The following is a 19,672-nucleotide window of genomic DNA, read 5'->3' as shown; positions in this document are numbered from 1 at the left end:
AGTGTTGGAATTTTGGATTTTTTTATGTTTGTCTGATATAATAAACCTTTTTTTTTTATTGTATATTTAGCAGAACCTGGTGACAGGCTGAGGAGATTGTCTTGCCATTTAAAATTATATAATATTTAAATCAGGTTTGTCAGAACGGAAACCTGATACATGTAGATTTGATAGATTTCCATTAGCTGTGAGAGTTTCAAGACCTCAAACATTTTCAGATTCAGCATCATCCATCATAATGGATGAAAGTGAATTATTTAAAATGATAGAACAGAGCGACTTTGCCATTATAGTTTCAGATTCCTGTTTTCTTCTTATCTCCAGTGTCAAATAAATGTGCCTCTGTATATAACTCAATTTTCTCTTTTTACATTTTTTACATCTCTGTGCCACCCTAACAACTTTTTAAGCTCATAATTGATACCGAAAAAGTTGAGTGTTATTTAATAAGCCACAGTTTTTGTTCCTAGAAGAGTTGATGTCAGTACAATAACAGAGTGCCTCTTTGCCGTGGATTGAAAATTTGAAATTATTTCAGATATTCAGTGTTAGATCAGCTGAAAACCAGTCACAGAGGGGAATTTCTAAACTGCCACTGGCAGCTTTTCTATCCAGTTTTCTTTGTACACCAATCCATTAGGACCAGATTTGCCTGTATTTTTATGCTAGGGATTGTAATATGTGATGTCTCTATTGTTTTTCTGACTGATTGATTTATTATGTGCACTGCCTACTTTAATATATGAATTTATACACTGTATCTTCACAATTTCTCAGTCGCATCATTTGTCAAAATCAGCTTTTTTCCTTTCTTTATTGTCAGACTAATTTGCCTTCTTGTCCCCTTTTTTTCTTAACTTGTGTCTATTTATCTAACCCTTTTCTTTAGTTTCAGCAAACCTCGGAGCACGCACTCTTTTCCTGCTCGGTGGTGGACGTGTTCACTCAACTAAACCAGAGTTTTGAGATTATTAAGAAGCTGGAATGTCCGAACCCACAGGCTCTGGCTCATTTCATGTGCCGTTTTGCGAAGGTCAGTCTCTTTCTTCATGCTGCGTCTGAACATTTATTGCTGTTATGGCCAATAATAGCTTAGAGTTAAAGAGTTTGTCACGATCTAGGTGAATTTTACTTGTTTTTTTGTGTTTAATATCAGCAAAGTAACTGAGGGTAATTGTTAACTCTTCTCTATCCCTGCAGACTATCAACAAGGTTCTTTTGCAATATGCTGCAATCATTTCCAAGGAGTTTCCTTTACATTTAAATAAGGAGAATGTGGTAAGTACTCACACAATCTCTGCAGTTGTTAACAGCAAACTTAGACTGATATAATTTCTCGATACCAAATATAAACATGGCAACACAAAAATAAAACTGTATTTCTATGATAAGTCTCCAGTAATGGTTGGCATGGAGACCATGAAAGTTTTTTAAGAACATTTTTTTTGTGCAGAGCTTGACAGTATATTTTATAATATCCTTGTCTCTATTAACATGATTAAATTATGTACAGTATTTCTCACCCATAGTCTATGAGGACAAGTCATTTTTTTCTCAGTCTATTGTTTAAAGTGATGGATGGCTAAACACAAAGCTTTTTGAATGGCCTAATTATTCACATTGGATTTTAAAGCCGAAATGAAAGATAACAGGCAGTTTGGGAGCAGATGTTTCTTTACTGTGTGACGATCTCATTACTACTGTCCCAGAGAGAAAGTAAGGCATGCCTTCCCTTGACAGGACTACAGTGACAAATGATGGAAAAAAGGAACTGTGATGTGCACCGACTGTGGTGACTGAATCCAATTACCCCTGCTGTAAGGCCATGAAAAAGCATTTAGTATCCCTGAAACTTTTTTCCACGTTTGTCTGGTTTATAATCATAAACCTGGTGCATTTTACTTAGACTCAATGGGAATGTCAAACTCAGAGTTGCATCTTACTTTAAAGCAGAAGGATAAGGACACAGGCCTTTAGAAAATGAGTGCATTTTTAAAAGGGAGGCTGCACAAATATCCAACAACATTTAATAGCATACCCGTGTGTAGTGTTGCGCTGATGCCATTTTTTGGCCCCTGATTACCAATACCCGATATCTGGCTGTGCATTATTGGCCGATACTGTTTGAAGTTGATGTGTGTGTGTTTACATGAAGAACTACATACTACTTGGATGTAAAATAATTGCCATCATGCCTTTGTCAAGCCGGTGCATACCTTTGTGAAGCAGGAAAAAGACTAATACAAAGTGAATCCAGTAGAACTTTTTATTGCCTACCTGGAATGGGTGAGAATAGTTAAATAAACTTTTGGCTCTCAAAATGGTATCAGTGCCCTATTTGTTGGTACTCGCTGATACCGATACCATTTTAGTGCTGGATCGGGGCCTCGCCAGATACTGGTATCGGTGCAACACTACCTGTAAATAAAGACCAGTTCTTGGGAATTTTTTCAAAGGGTGAGCAAACATTTACCCGTTCAGCTAATTGTAATTGAATTTCACACCCCAACTACATTGGGTTCCAAAAAATCCCTGTAAGACATATTAAAACTTTTGGCTGTGACAATTTTAAAAACATTATGAATGCTTTTGCAAGGGGTTGTAAGGTCTCAAGTTGATTATAATATATCGTCTGCAAAAGGTGGTCAAGATTGATTACTAGTTCTTATTTACTGCCAGGAAGGATCAAGTCTCAACAGGAAAGATGAGCCTGTTTGACTTAACGTGAACTGGCACTTGAATCTGTTCTCCGCTTTCCCACTTATCTTCTGGATAGGCTCACATGTATCCGTTGATACATTGAAGAAATGACTGCTCCTAGTACACTATCAGCTTTCTAACTTAATCAATCAACCTTCACTACAGCTCCCTAAAATTACTTCCCACTATTCACTTATTCAGTTAAATAAATAAAAAAAGACTAAAAGTGTATCTTTGTCAACGACTAAAAAAAAATCAAATATAGAAATATAAATTTTTTTTCTAGCCTTTTAATGTCTTTACACTGTCACAATTACAGAGCAACGAAATTAACTAATGTCAACCATCTCCTTTGGGAGCAGCGGGCTGCCATTGTACGGCGCCCGGGGAGTTGTTCAGTTTTAGATCATTAAAAATTTGCCAAATCTTGTTCAAAGTGTTTCACAGATATATGATGGGTCACACTTATAAACACATAGATCTAATAGAAAGCAATCCATTCTGAATTGCAGGTAGACACCCTGTTGATTGTTTTGGGTTTTGAAATATACCAATGATCCATTACCTCTTGGGCCAAGAATTATAGTATTTTTTGAATCCATCACTTAAGTGTTAATTAAGGCAAGTTGTATTTCCTTCTAATTTTTTTATTTATTTATTTAGTTTCATTTTTTTAGCAGACAGAACAAAATATATGAGTTCTTTAGAGTCTCTGGATTTATTCTGGGTGTCGGTGGAAAGCGATGTGATTAATGCCTGTCACCTGTTAAACGTGTTGTGGAACAGAGAATCGATAACGTCTGACACATTCAGTGCAGACATTTCTCTCCTTGTTGTGTTATGTATTGCATTTCCCTGCTGACTTTTTGAGTGCAGACCTTGCTTCATTGTGTAGATGATATGTTACGTTATGAAAGCTGATGGATTGAACAGTTGTTACTATTGTAATTTTTCTTTTGATGCTTTTTTTTACTGTGTTTCCATTTATATCGGCCAATCATGGCTCCCTTAAGATATATCAATGCAGTTCCAACAGCAGCTCTTTTGCTCTTTTGCAGCCCTGCATTATCCTCAACAACATCCAGCAACTTCGAGTCCAGCTAGAGAAAATGTTCGAGTCCATGGGTGGAAAACAGGTCTGTGCATATATTTGTTGAGTTTGTGAATGTTTTCTGATTCTTATTTTAAAACTATGCCATGTTAGACCATATCATTAGCTCCAGTGTAGATGTTCAGGGTTGATGGGATGTCTTGAGAAGAGGAAGCATTTTACTTAGACTTAGACAAACTTTATTGTGATTTCGTACACACAGAGTGTATACAAAAATACATTTTGTTTTGTACAGCTTTTATGACATGTCCATTTCTTCAAATGCAGTACTGATCAAATGTAAACATTGTGAAAAAAAATTAAACAACCAAGAACATAATTATGTGATAAGTTCCTTTTTGATTCTCATCTGTCTTTAAAATTGATTTAGGCCATCCTTGATGTCCTGATGTTGATCTGCCAGTTTTACGCTCAGCTATACCTTCTAGCCAGTTTTCATCTATCTCTTAATTTCAGAAATGTCCCAACTACACTACCTTGGATATTTTACAAACAAACAGTTTTGAAGCAATATTTTCCAATGAAAAAGGTGTATATATTCCTCACCACCACATGCCAGAAAGGCTGACTTCCCCCACTACTAGCCCCCTGTTTGAATTGTATACCCACCTACCCTCTTAATAAGTGTTTTGCTAAATCTTAAATTCTGTGTTGAATTCGGGTTACTGTTTTTGCCCTCCCTAACAACTGTTGAGTGTTACAAGACCAGATTTCCCTATTTTTGACATAATTCCTGGACATCCACTTTTTTTACATACATGGACATCCATTGTTTTACAGTAGACAACCTAAATGATGAGCAAACTTACTTTATCCCATATTTATTCTCCATATTGATTGCTACTAGCAATGCTATTTTTGACCCCAGGTAGCACTTTAACAGATTCCAGATCGGATTTGGCAGCAAATATATCAAATCTCTGTTTCCTGTACAGTACACAAGTCTTGCCATTAAACTTGCAATTTATTGTTATTAAGTCATGTAAAAAAAAAAAAACAGATCTGGATAAAATTGTAAAAACACAAGTCTTTGCAGCTACAGTAAATAATGGCAAAAAGTATGCACATTTAACTTTTTAGCAATGACTATATAGTCATTTAAGCCTATGCTCTAAGGAGTATGTGTTTGGTCATAGTACTGGAGATGAGTTGAATTGGCATAAAACAGACAAATTAAAGCACTATTTTTATTAAAAAAAATGTTACAAGTAAATGCAGCTCTGTCCCCACTTATTTTTTCTTTTTAATAAAAAGTTAATATTCTGTTTTGTTAGTGAACAAAGACTTACATAATGTACTTAGGTAAAGGACTCATAATCTAGAATGTTACATTCAAAATTATTTTGAAATTTTATTAAAATTCATGTTTTTTGGGGGAGAAAACATGGAAGTATAGCTTGTTTAGCCACCATTTTATACTTTTTTCACAAAGGTTAACATAAGAATTTAAATATGTGTGGATGCATCTATGAGGATGTGGCGTTCGCATCATTATCAGTTAGCCATGGTTTGTTTACCATCGGTTCCTGGTCTCTTAAACAATGTGTAAAAAGTTACACAAGCAGAAACACTTACAAACAGCCTGTAGATGAGTCCCTGATTGTTGGAATAGTCTCTTTCAGTGGAACAGAGAAAGGCATGATAAAAGCAAAGTGCATAAATGTTAGCGCAAGAAGGAAACCAAGATTTTCTGGTTTGGAAAATGAGGCCACATAAAAAAAAACAACTCACTTTGACACTAATTATCTAATAGATTTAACTGAAGCCGAATACCAACACACAGGTAGCACAACTTTTTGACATCTGACTTTTCGTTAACTTGTAAAAGTCAGATTTCCTTGTGACTCCTCCTTTACACAGCACAACACATGGTACTTTACGCTAATCATTCCTTTTCATCCCCAGGACTGTAGTATTTTAGCCCTTATCTAAAGACATACGTATTACACTAAATGTATGGTAAATGGAGAGTAGACTGGCTATAAGGAACAGGCAGACAACTCCCACACAGAGTGAGAACAATAATTGTATCCCGAAATTATATCCTGAAATTTATGGCTGATAGTTGGTTTAAGGAAGAGGCAAGATATAATCAAACTTTGTTACCAGTATGTAAGAGGAAGCAGAGGTGGTGGATGGATATATGTTGGTTTTCACCTGGGCAAAATACTAAACTGTACATGCAACCTTCTACAAAAAGAAACAGAACCGTTTTTTTTTTTTCTTCAGGAGGTGGAATTATGTAGGATATGGACAAAAAAATCTGTGCTGTTGATATAGTAAAGCCCAAAAAGTGAATTAAAAAGGTTGACAAAGTTTGGGGATCTTTCATAGCTTCTATATAATATTGCATGTGTAATAAATAGAGAACGTAATGAACAAACTGGAACCTATTCTTTAGCAAACTGTAATTAAACAATGATTACTCCATTCAGAGCCTTTCTCAGATCTGCAGGAACACAGGCAAAAGAGGAGATTCTTCCTACCCACGGCAGTCACCATATATAATGGTTCAAACTTTGATTTGGCTTTACTACAACCTTTAATCCTCTTTGCAATAATTAAGAATTTATGACATGAATTGACCAATACTACTGTGTGTTGTGCTTATGGTGTGCTTAAAGTTAAGTTTTAAGCAGAGTTAGAAAAAAATATACTTTGGGAAATCTAAAAAAATATTTTAAATCTTTGTATGTTTGTTCTTTTCTAAGCAAAAATAGATAAATGTACGAGAAGAGCTCCACTTTGTAAAATATCCATGTTAGTGTAGACCAGGTCTGAGGATCACCATAACAACTACTTTCCCACTACTAACCCCCTGTTTGAATCGTATACCCACCTACCCTCTTAATAAGTGTCGTGCTAAATCTTAATTCTGTGTTGAATCCGGGTGACTGTTTTTGCCCTTCCTAATAACTGTTGAGTGTTTCAGTCTTACCTAAGAAGCAACCCCACAATCTCTTACAACTTCAGTGCATGTGTCTCAGTAGTTTCTAACACCTGTCTTGCCTTGCATTTTGTCTCCTGTCGTTGTGTCCTCTGTTTCCTTTCGTTTCCTTTCTGTGCTCTCTCTCTGTCTCCAGGAGGAGGGGGTTGTCTCCTTCTGTAAGGTGTGTGCAATAGGGCTCATCAACAACCCTTATTTCCATTTACCAATTATTACAACTCAGCACTCCACCCAACAATCGCCACCCCTCACACTCCTATCCCTGTCATACCCCACTAGTAAGCATGTGCCGCAGAGCATATGGACTTGAATTACCCATCACCCTTTGGACAGGCTGCTTAAGCGCTCCATCCCCTGCTCTCTGGAGATACCAGCTCAAATCATTGGATCATTATTTTAGGCTTTAAGTTTTTCCCCATGTGACGCTGTGCAATTGTGTTTATTTTTGGATGTTTTTTCCCGCTCTACATAAACAGGAAGGTAGTAGGCTGACCAAGTCGATGGCTGTGGTTTTTGTCCTTTCCTTTCATTTTCCAGGCGCATATTTTTTAGACAGGGTTTTAGGAGTTCTTTTATTAATGAACTCCTAAAACACATGCACACTTCTCTAGCTGTGCCCTTTGTATCTGTATCTATCTCGTAGTATCTAGATTTAACCCTTGAGGGTTCTTATTAAATCACATTCGAAAACATATTGACAATGGGCTTTTAATAGATTAATACTTTTTGAAATAAACAAATTTCTCAAAATCTTTTAAAGAACTTCAATTTCTCAATAAGTAAGGACACCGCTTATTTAGTCTGGCTTAAAATGTTTTCAGGTCTCACCCCAGGTCAATCATAAGACATCATTTTATAAATTATAAATATTAATTTCCCTTTCTGAAAGTAACATTTTCAACTTACATTTTTATTTAGACCACATATTTAACTCTTGTAACACTGCTTGGAATTTTTTTCTTTTCCGATGCAAGTTTCTCATCTTAGCTTTTATCACAGAATAGCTTTCTATCACTAATCGACTTGCGAATGTAAGAGGGGCAGTGTAATTACCAAGAGCTGTTATCAAAATGCTGCAAATAACAGAGATTTACAATAATCTCATACAATAGATTCATCAGCAACTGATCTCTCTAGATTAGGACCAGACTGTATTTTGGGTGTTGCACTGTTTGCAAATGTGCTTGTGCTCGTTGAAATTGACTTTTTGTAAAACCTTTCTTTATTCGGCTCTCACAGTCGCTTTGAGTCATCTGTGCAGCAGAATAACAACCTGCCAGTGTGTAGATAGTGTACTGTTGAAAGAGGCAAAGTGAAGGGAAGCTGGGGCTGCAGCTGATAGGCTGACAGCCAGGGAAGTATTTATATACTCCAGAGAACCCTTCATGCCAGTCAGTGTCGATTGAAACCAGCCACCATGGAGAATCCAGGTGTTCTATGCATTCCAAGCCTGATGTTTCCCTTGTATAATTTATAATGAGTTGTTCTTTAATTCATTAAGCACGGTTAGTATTTATGTAACTTGACAGAAGAGGTCATGTTTAGGCAATTCAATATTTGATGTATTAAATTTCCAGTTTCTGGACGTGGCTCTAACATTAAAATATACCTATACATGCGTTTTCATTGCTGCATAAACAGATATTGGACTAAGAAAGGTGGAAAAAAAAAACTTTTGGTAATAAAACTTTAAAAAACTGTTTGATTTTAATTTGAAAGGCAAAAATAGAATCTTATTGGATTAGATTAATTTTAAAGTAATGTTAGTCAACACAATTCTTTAAAACAGTGGTTCCCAAAGATTTTCCTCTGGGCCCCCCTTTGGATTACACAAAAAATTCCACGCCCCCCCATTGGGAACCACTGCTTTAAAAACTGGCTGGTCTGTTACACAGTCATGGAAAAAAAAAATTATATGCTGAAGGACAACCGGTTGTGTTCTTTTCTTATATATTTGCTAATGGTATTTAACAATGCTGGAGACATGTCTGTAATTAGGGAAAAAAAAAAAAGTTTTCGGTATGCATAATCTACCCGGAATACACTTGTGCATCAGCCAAAGCTTTAGGAAGATATATGTAAATCCACCAAGGGCTGACTCACAGTTAATAGTTGAGGAAGTCCTTGGATAATCATTTTGTGACGTTGTTGAGGTCTGTGGAAGGATAAAGGTAAAAAAAAAAAACCTTATTAGTCACTGCAAATATAAATTATAATGACATTGGACATTGACCTTAGAGCCCAAGAGGCAGCATTCTCGGAGTGTCTTACTCAGGGACTCAGAGTGGCAGGCTGTGGAGTTTAAACAGTGTACTCACAGCCTTCTCAGAATACAAGCACTCTACTATTACCACTAGTCCACCATGCTGTACTTGAAAGACTTCCCTAAAAAGTCTGACAATTGAAAGTGACGAGAGGAACAAACTTTCACTAGACTGATGTGAGTTGTGTAGTGGACCTTAAGAAGTATCTCACTGAAACTGTTTTAACTAAAGTGTTTCCACTAGCTATTATGGATCAGGATGTACATTTTTAAATATGTTATCTAATATTTGAAGAAGTTACTCAATATGAACTCATATTTTTCAATTTGAGAGTCAGTAAGGTTTCTTTTCTGTCATTAATTTTCCTCCGTAAAGGTTCCAGCATTGATAGAGCTATGTTGGTATAGGTTGGTTACCACCAGAGAGGTATATCAACATTTTAAAAAGTTAAGATTTAAATGTTGTTATTTTCTATTTACCTTTTTTTTTCCAATTTTTACGCCAATTTATTGAAAGGCCAAAGACAATTCTGTGATTTTTTTTTCTGGCTATGTGGACTTTAGGATTGCAGTGCTAGTTCTCCCCAGCCATTCTTTCATAGATTGCTCTCTGATGAGATAGAAATCCAGAATCATATTATATCATGATAGACTAGACCCTTAATGTTTTTTTTTTATTATTTTCACTATCAGTTGAAAAGATGTTATCCCTTACACAGCTAGTGAAATGTCAGCCGAATCATAATGGGCAAAGTTCTTTGACTGATATGTCTTATTCCCTGTGCAGATAAAAGCATGCCAACAGAAAAGCTATGTAGAGGAAAAGTTACATCTACCATGTCTGTTATCCAGCTGAGCCGTCTGCAATTAGTGTGTGAGATCACTGACAGGACTTCATGGCAGAGTTTATTGGGTCCAATGTGTTGCTCTTTCATACATGTGGGGCCATGTCTTACTGAATACAGTCTTTTCACTTATTTAATACAATGTTTAGGCATTGCCAAATTAATGCAAACATGAACGCTTGTGAGGCATTATCACATGCATATGCTCAAATGTTAATCAGCCACTTTATGAGTACATCTTGCTAGTTCTGTATTGGTATCTTGGTTGTGTTGGTACTGCCTTAATTCTTTTTGCAGTACATTTAGAATAAGTCAGTCATGTTCTTCATAAATGTTAGTCAGCATTGAAATAATAGAATCCCTGCATGGGCTGTAGATTTGATGTTTAACACTAAAGATTCTATTTACTATACCACCAGATCTAACGCTGTCAATGACTGAATAGTGGTTAATCACAGGAAATGTTTGGGATTAACTCCACTGCTTTAAACATTATTCAGTAATTGATTATATCCCTTTTTAAGGTACTTTTTATGAATAAAAGTCCAATAAAACATGAAATAAAGTACTATTACTATTCCCCAAGTGTTTTTTCTTATCAGATTTGAAAAATACATGAAGATATTAACATCAAATATATATGTATCCCTAGATATCTGCCATTGGCATTTTTCTTTTTAAGAAAAAGAAAAAAGTCATCTTTATTATGTTATTTTTTCCTAGTCTATGTTTGTCTTAAGGTGACAGTTTTTTGATGTGCACAAAGGTGCTACTTGACTTAACATTTATTAAATGGTTTTCCTTATTGTATGAGAAGACTTTGCTGACAGAAGAAAGCTCACCGTATTCAGTTTTTCATATAATGAGAGCATAGTCCGTATGTAAGACTGACTACGCTCTGTGTTTGCTCTGCTATCCATTAAAAATAGGCTTGGAATCTCGGGAGCGCCATGAAGTCAATCGGTCAATAACTGCATGATCTAGAATTGCTTTGATTTGAGGCAGAGCTAAACACGCTGATAACAGAGTCCGCATGAATGAGGGATTAGTATGTGTAGCTCACGTCTCTCTGCTGACCTGCCTACTGCCTTCTGTCAGAGGAGAGGAGAGCTCAGGGTTGCTATCAGCGCTCCTTATCACCAAAAAAGCTCTGTTTTAATAGGTGATAAAATTGATGCTTTTACTCAAACAATTTTGATGACAAGACAATTTAGCATTGACATGGCTACCAATAACTTTGTTTGCCAAAGCCATTGTCACAAAGATTTTTAAAATCCAAATGTGCATGTAAAAGTTCAGTAGTTTTCTCAATTTTTTTTGTCTTGGCTTTATGATGGAGTTAGGCACAAAAGCTGTCATTGGTTGAGATGAAAAAATTATGCCTATCCAAAGCCAAAGCTTGACTACCTGTGGCACAGTCGTTTGGTAGTGTGTCTGTGTCTAATTAAGAAGCACTAAAGCATTAATAAAACAATGGCTAAGCAAATGCTTTATTATAATAATAACACATAATATTAATAATAACACATTTACCTGTCCCTAGGTTGAGATCTAGTGTTCTTGGATATTACTGAGGAATGACTTTGTTATCTGGATATTGCAGCTGAATCATTGGACCTGCACTGCACTACCTACTTCTAGGTTTACAGTGTTGAGTATTTAGAGATAGCACTCTGCTCACCTTAGTAGTTTTCTGTTATCTCAAACCTGGCTACCAAAGCTACTCTATTATCAACAAGAAATAGCTTTGCATGAAATTGTAGTACATCAGCATTGGCCCTATCCACACAAACCTGGGTTTGGGAGTATCCCTTTTAGTGTGATGGGTTGACACAAAGTGGTAGTAAAAGAGACTAAAGTTGAACCTGGCTACCAGATAGGGAGAAATTGAAGCCATGACCACTAAAACAACCACAAACTGGCAGGTTTGTGCATTTGCCTCCTCTGTCCCTTTACACGCTTGTGCCAACCCACCAGCATTGCTGATGGCTGACTTTAGTGTTGTGACTGTGAAGCTACTTACAGAGCATATTCGTTTATTGTGGATTTTACACCAACATGTTTTGCCAATTTGCAGTTTTTGAGTGGCGTACCTTGCTGTTTGTACACACAAATGCAGTTTTCTTACTCCGAGGTCACTGTTGTCACAATCTTCCTGTTCTTACACTTTCAAGGACATACTGAATGTGAAATTCTTAATCTCTAATCATTATTACCATATCACTCACAAGTGTATCATAGGTATTGCACCTATTACACCCCTTGTGGTTCCATGTGATTTCATCTTTAGGGTCAAACTTTTCAGGGCTGATACCATCTATGTGTGAACAATGTCTAAGTTAATCGGACTAACTGATGTGGCACCAAAACCACACGACAGTCAAATTCACTCGTATTTTCATTCTTCCCCATTCTGATGCTTGCTTTGAATTTCATCTTTGACATTTGCAAAGGTCTCAATGCTTTTAGTCGCTGACTTGATTGACAAAATTGCTTTACATGCAAGTAACCCAACTGATTTCCCTAATGAATTGGACATGCCGATGCATGGGCATGCTAATAATTTGTCAGTTTTGGTTACTGTTTACTAAGAACTTATCTTTTAAAGAATACTGGAAGTCAAGTTTTGATCTAGTCTAAGAAAGAAAATTAATTTTCATTACCGCATGTTGCAATTCATTACACCTTAATAAAAATAATTTTTTGTTTTCTCTGTGTTTCTTTTGTATAGGTAGTTGTAACTTATGTTGTAGTCTACTGGAATGTCCCTGTAGCTAGATGCCTCATTGCTGACACCATGTTTTATGACTTGGCAAGCGGTCATAATTGCTCTTAGCTGAGCTCCCCATTGGTATTCATAGTACAGATGAAAGGCAGAAAGAGTAAGAAGTCAGCAGCAAGGCTCTCTTCGTTCCCTTTCCCTCAAGCCTCACCAGAATAGTGACATTCTCTAGAGACACGGTGGTCTAGTAAGTGTGGGTTACTATATGGAGCGGATAGATGTGGTGACAGTCTGTCTCTCTCTTCACTGACAGCTGGATGCAGAGGCCAGTGATCTGCTGAAAGAGCTGCAAAATAAACTCAACGCAGTGCTGGATGAGCTCAGCGGGGTGTTTGGCTCCAGGTGGGTATCGGTGTAACTTGAACTCATGTGCAGTATGTCAGTCTGAAACAAATCTTTATGGTTGATTGGTGTGTCCATAATGTCCGTTGAAGTGAAAATATGCCATAAGGATGCTTAGTCATTGTCAGTTTCAAAATTTAATTGGCTCTAGTTCATGCTTTGTGAACACAGCAAGTCACATAACATTTCAGCTTGAAGAAATGACACTTTTTTTCTGAAAAGCCCTTCCATTGAGCTAATGGGGACTGTGGGATTCTGATAGCACCAATAAAAGATGGTTTACATTGACTGTTTTAATAGTTTTGCACGTCCAAAAAGGCATTATAAACTCTTGTGTTCACAGTTTTAAACCTGTAATTGAGGACTGTGTGAAGCAGATGAACCAGGAGCTGGTCCAGATGAAAGGGCCAGTCAAAGGGAGCAATCCTGCCATTGATGCAGAAACTGTTTTACGGCCCCTTATGGATCTTCTGGATAAGAAGTGAGTACCTGATTAGGGTCAGGATAATAAAAACAACTGTTGTTTTATCTCATTACAGCCTCTCTGGCAAATTAATTGAAGATGATTTAAGGACTAATTGACATTACAAATTTTTATGTTTCACAGTTAAAAATATTTTTACACTGCAAAAGTAGTGAGACAATAGTGGGAGATAATTCATAATTAGTGTACGCAAGGAATGATTTGTATGTTTACAGTTTAGTAGGAAACAATACAGGTTGGGCTATTATTACCTTAAAAATACAAACCTGTCATGTTTACTATTATGACAACCAAATAGTACGTTGAAATAGCCCTGAAATGCAGTATTGACTTGATTAATCCCACAAACTGGTGTTGTAGTATCTGGCACCGAGACAATATGGATCAGACTTTTAGCCCAGGATATCCCTCAAATGCTCAATTTAATTGAGATCTGGGGATCCTGGGAGCAAAATTAGTACCTCAAATTTATTGTCTTGGTACTACCATTCCTGTATGGGTCAATTGCTGTAGTTTAAGAGTCCCCAGTGACATTGTCTGCAACATCACTGATGGCAGACCTAAGGTTGCCCAAAGCATTATAAAGCTTCTGTTGGAATGCCTTCTCTTTCTGCTTTTAACAATCAACATATTGGTTACTTTAAAGCTAAGGTAACATATTACTTTACCATTTTATTTGTCATAAAATTATGTTTGATTGCTTTCATTACTTTTTTGGCAGTTCCCAGATTCTAAAGAAATTAAGCCTTGATTTTTTGAAAGTCTTTCACTTTAAGGTTACATCTACATTAGCGGTTTTCATTATATTCAAAAGTGTAGAAAGAGGTGAGAGGCCCCAGCTGAGCCTGAAGAATGGTTCTCCTCCATTTGGCAAAGCAACATAGAGGCCAATGTGGTATTATAGAAAATCCTCTTAATGATATGGAAATAGAAAATCCTTCCTCCGATTCAGAGAACCCTGCCTGCACAAAGGGGCGAGATTAAAGCACAAAGCCCCTGCTTTTATTCTCAGTCACAGGTGTTTTCAATTTTTATGAATATTCTATATAAAGACATCATAACTTGATGCCTTCAGCTATGTTAGGTTTGTTTAAAAACATGGGCTGCATGTGTTAAACCTAATCCCTCTTTGGTGTCTCCTAGTTTGATGTTATTCGCCAAGATCTGTGAGAAGACTGTGCTAAAGAGAGTTCTCAAAGAACTCTGGAAAATAGTTCTGAACACCATCGAGAGAACAATTGTTCTGCCTCCTCTGAGCGACCAGAGTGTAAGTTGATCAGTTTTTAACTCTTATTTTCATATCATCCTGTACCTTAACCTTTTAGGCAAGCCCCCTCATCGGTTATAATGAAGTACACAGAAAGAGAAAATGGAGCAAAGAATTCTTTAAAAGACATACATATATAATAGAATACATTTTTTGTACTTACTTAAAAAAAATGTCTTCATTTAACTACTTTATTTTGTTTTAATTGCTGAAATATAAGTCAGGTTCTGAATATCCTATCCTCTTCTACTATTTTCAAGCCAGTACTTCTTATTTAACACTTAAGTAATTAACTTTAAATCTTAACTTTTGAAATGCCAAGCTTAAAAAGCAGTATAAATACAAAGATATGTTTTGTATTCTTTGAAAAAAGTGTCTTCTAAAACCTTTCCTGGAGAGCCAAAGTTAGGATTAGCCATTCATAAGCAACAACACTACCGTAGGTCTAAGAAATTCCTCCTGCTAGTCAGTTTGCCTCAAGCACCATACTGTAACTAAACCAGGTAAGATTTAACAAAAAAATCTTTGGTATCTGTTTACTCCAAAACTGCAAAAAAAAGGCAAAGACAAGTCTCGTAAATGGTTTTATAATAGCAGAGTTTTATAATAACAGAGTATGTTTTAAATAAAACATATACACTATGACCAAACCAAATACTGCTTATTTCCAATGCAGAGAGTAACAGCTTATTTTGTATTTTGGAGATGTCAGTTAGGACTTGTTGCCAAAAATATTTCAACAGTGATCAAATTTATCCATGATACAATATTATATGTACAAATAAAAAGCTTGATATTGATGTTAAAAACATTTAATAGCTATGTTCAGTATCATCCCAAATTGCTTTTTTTGCAGTGATAATAATATTATCAGTTATCTAAATCTTTAAGCACATAGAGAGATTTTTTCTATTTTTAATAATCTCACTTTAAGCTTATTCCACATTAAGTTCTTGTTCTTGTTTGACTGCTGGCACTAGATACAGCCAGCAATGGTTTGATGACTTTGTCTTATCTTTGTTCCATATTGGCCCATTGAGTTGAACTACAATAAGTTAGAAACATTAGCGCAGTTATTTATGCTCAGTGTCCCTGTCTTGTGTTTCTTAGTTTGTTACAAAATCAAGCATTATCTTATTCCTTCATGTACTGATAAAAGTACCTTTGTATGTTCAGCAACAAGGAGCTCAGATGATCTTTAGTGCTGCCAAGGACTTGGGACAGCTGTCCAAACTGAAGGTGAGCTATTAATGATTCTGTAACAGATGTTTCCTCGTTTCAAAACTCCCAAGTTTGTGATTCAAAGCTCAAGTTTGAACTCTGATCAAGACCAAACTTTAACTGCTTCTACAAAGACTCTGCCATCATGTCTAGCAGGATTATGTGCCTTGTTGTATTTCAGATATCATGATTTCATGCCTCACTGTGAGTTTTAAACTGGTGTCCTCTTCTTAAAAAAATTCCTCTCAGCTCACTTTACAGGACATTTCACTGCACTTACACATTAAATTTTACATTTTATCAGTTGTTTTATTTTTATTTTGAAGATATTTTACCTACAATAGCCACGTATGTTCTTGGATTGTTAGTCCAAGCTTTAACAAAGTAGGGATGGGGTGGGTGGCGGTGGGGGTGGATAATTGTCTTGTGGTAAACTTTTGGCAGGAAGGGATGAGTCATCCAAAATGAGTTTGTTTTGTTCACTTTTTAAAATGCTGAAAAATTGTGAACGACCCATAAACTTTACTACATCTTTATTGAACTTGTAAAGAGGCACATGCCATTATTTAATGCATTCAGATATAATTTTGAGTGGTCCTAGTTTTGATGTATTTAGTGAATTAGAGAAAAACTGAATTAGACCAGCAGATCACCAGTCAGAGATTTTAAGGGAAATATGCATAGTTTCAGTCTTTTGTTGGTCCTTCTACTAAATGCTATTTGTAATGGTCTATTTTCATGGATGTGACCTGCTTTAATACAAGTGTCCTGACACCTTGAAGCCAATGGTTAAGACTAAAATTGTGTTCTAGCATCTGTTAAAGGGAGTAGTATATTCATTTACTTTACCTCTTTTGTCAAGCATTACTCTATAGTCATAGTTAAACATCTTTTGCAAGATGAGACCCATGATTTATACCCCAAATTTTACCTTTAAAAGCTGTGACTATGATATAATTCTCTAGCATCTACAATCTATCCCAAGGGAAATTTTATAAACTGTAAGGAATTTAAGACATGGCAAAAATGTATCCGAGTATCATACAGTTGCAATGATTGCATCTGTGCTTTAGTTTCTCTCTCCTCCCATTTCTTATAACATTTATCGCATTCTGGTTGTGCCATGTAAGGCTTACCGACACCTGGGAAATAAAGCAGTGCCAGAACTTATTTACTGCAATCCATTTAAAGGTCAGGAAAGCTCCAATTAGAATCGACAAAAACATTTTTCATGATTAAAATAGATTTTTACCACTCTGATGTAAAACAGAAAAGGTAAGGTTTATCACTCAGTGGGGTGAATTATGGTCATTGCATTTAGAGTATGAACCATTTTGAAAATAAGGGTGTGAGAAAGGAATGCAATATTATCCTTGTGCTTTGATTCCCCCGTTCTGGCATCTCCAGGAGCATGTCATTCGAGAGGATACCAGAAGTCTGACGCCTCGCCAGTGTGCCGCCATGGACCTTGTGCTTCCCACTATCAAGGTAAGTTTTCTGCTGATTTCAGCAAAGGTGGCACTGAAAGGCTCAAGTTAACCTTTTAAAAACAAAGCAGATAAAAAATGGCACGCAAATGATTTAATCAGAATTACAGATGAGCAGTTAATGTTTATGCAGAGCCTAGGATCCTGTATGAATACATCCACCTAAAGAATGCAATAAAAGCCTTCACAGTGAAGGATCTCCCCACTGTATAATAAAAATAAAGCAATTGCAACCCTGGGTAAAAAGCAGATTGAAAGCTGAACCTCATTTCTACAGAGCTGAAAAGAAAGCTGTGGTGTATTGGTCTTGCATCATAAAATGCCATGAAAACTAATTGATTTTACCATCACCATAGAAACTACCTACAAGTAGACTCGTCATGTCAGTGGGCTTCATTCTCATCAAATGAGAACTGTGTCTTAACTCAACTAAATCAACATGTGTGGACTTATCACATATATACAATCTTTTCAGGATGGTTAATACATTATATGAAGGTATCCAATGTAAATTTAGAAAGATTTTTTTTTTTTTTTAATGCATATCATCAGCATATTTTGTAAACCCACATTGCATAATAAGGAGACCAACTCAACATATAATATGCAGCACAGTTCTTCAGATTTTGTAAAGCAAGAAAATATGGATATTATTCAATCACCTTTTTATTCACTTACGCTATGTATGTTTTCATGAATGATTTAGTGGCTATACCAATGACAATATTTCATCCAGACAGACCATTGAAATTGTGAAAAAAATGAAGTGGGAGGGATAAAAGATGAATGCACTCATAAAAGTCCTGTTAATTGTTGGTACGGTCAATTTAACAGCTTAGCGATGAAGCTTTCTTTATCCCCATTTTTGAACTGTGAACTAAGATATGTTGTGGAGTTATGCTGAATTCAGCTTTGAACCACATTCCTGCAAACAGTGGACATCCATGGTCATTATTCAGCTTTGAAATGCGCATTGAAAATGTAAGTGTCAGGTTGAGTGGAGGTTTTGGAAGACCCAAATGCAGAGACTGCAGGTGAAGTGTTATTTTGGTGGCAACTGAGGCAAGAATGCAAAAACAACAAATACAGAAAACCTAATTCTAGGAGACATCACGGAAAACACACGTGAGGGAAACGACAAGGAACCAGCAATCAGTGACTGAACAGGAGGTGTATAAATAGGAAATTGAACAAAGACCAGGCTAATCAGAAGATTGGGAGCAATCTTCTGATTAATCGTTACAAAATGATAATCCATTGCAAAATAATACTCCATTAAGAATATGAATAAATTACTTAATCTTTGAATAAATAAAAAACCTTGAAATATAATTAAATAAATAAGATAAAAAATATTTTAACATATTTATTTTTGTTTTATTTCATGGTGATATTTATTTATTTATTGGAATATTAATTGAAAGTTTATCAATAGCAGTATTTATTTATTTAATTAATTTTGAATAAATATGGTACACACTCTGGGTAGTAAGCAGACGCTCATAGTAGTATTTTTCCTCTCTTTCATACTCAAAGGTTTTTATTTCAGAACCCAGATAACCCAGAACCTTCTTGCTGCAAGGCAACAATTCTACAAACTGCCCCACCATGCAGCCATTAAGTTTAACATTTTATAACATACATATTTAGTGTTTGCCGCTAAATGTGACACAAAATGCCCTATAGCTGAAGAAATGCTGTAAAAATGTATCGTGTAGTAGGATTTTTTTTGCAAATACTATATTTCACATTGTACATGTAATAGTTACTTTAAAACTATTAAATGATGAAAGAGGGGTGAAATGTAGACAAGATGCCATTGTGGCAGCATTTATTCTCTTTTTTTATTACACTGTGAAAAACAATAAAATAGCAAGATGCATTTAAGCCCCAAATTATTAATATCTCTGCCAAAGATGTAAAATCAATTTTCTTGAACTTAGAAGTGTACTACTAATAGAAAATTGAACAGATCATAAAATAATGTGAAGGGATTATGAATTCTGAAAAAAACATTTTTATAAAAATTTTATTGTCAAATTATTTAAACGCCTCAATAAAATCCAGGGGAAAAGTCTTGTCAGCTTAACTGTAATGAGACCCCCTGTTAATATTGTCGAATAGCATTTTCTTGACATCACCTTAACATTCAGGTCCCTCCATAGATTCTCTGCTGAAGACTTTGGCTGGCTGGCTGGGTAGCTGGCTGGGTAGCTGGCTGGG

The 19,672-nt window shown here is 35.9% G+C and overlaps 1 protein-coding gene across 2 annotated transcripts in view; it reads left to right on the top strand.

The window, feature by feature from the left end:
* The window catches only part of unc13c (unc-13 homolog C (C. elegans)), a 168,437-nt gene that overhangs the window by 128,506 nt on the left and 20,259 nt on the right, over positions 1 to 19,672 (top strand). Inside the window, exons 22-30 of one of the 2 annotated variants that reach the window (XM_015375422.1) lie at positions 890 to 1,033; positions 1,201 to 1,278; positions 3,759 to 3,836; positions 6,895 to 6,921; positions 12,902 to 12,990; positions 13,334 to 13,471; positions 14,618 to 14,741; positions 15,918 to 15,980; positions 17,370 to 17,450. In XM_015375422.1, coding sequence (XP_015230908.1) covers positions 890 to 1,033; positions 1,201 to 1,278; positions 3,759 to 3,836; positions 6,895 to 6,921; positions 12,902 to 12,990; positions 13,334 to 13,471; positions 14,618 to 14,741; positions 15,918 to 15,980; positions 17,370 to 17,450 — 822 coding nt within the window. The remainder of the gene's footprint in view (positions 1 to 889; positions 1,034 to 1,200; positions 1,279 to 3,758; positions 3,837 to 6,894; positions 6,922 to 12,901; positions 12,991 to 13,333; positions 13,472 to 14,617; positions 14,742 to 15,917; positions 15,981 to 17,369; positions 17,451 to 19,672) is intronic. The other variant, XM_015375423.1, reaches the window with a different exon arrangement.

The sequence above is a fragment of the Cyprinodon variegatus genome, unplaced genomic scaffold, assembly GCF_000732505.1.
Source record: "Cyprinodon variegatus isolate N-32 unplaced genomic scaffold, C_variegatus-1.0 Scaffold118, whole genome shotgun sequence".
Classification (NCBI taxonomy): Eukaryota; Metazoa; Chordata; class Actinopteri; order Cyprinodontiformes; family Cyprinodontidae; genus Cyprinodon; species Cyprinodon variegatus.
The sequence above is the reverse complement of the archived record's forward strand: the minus strand, read 5'-3'. Positions and strand labels throughout refer to the sequence as shown.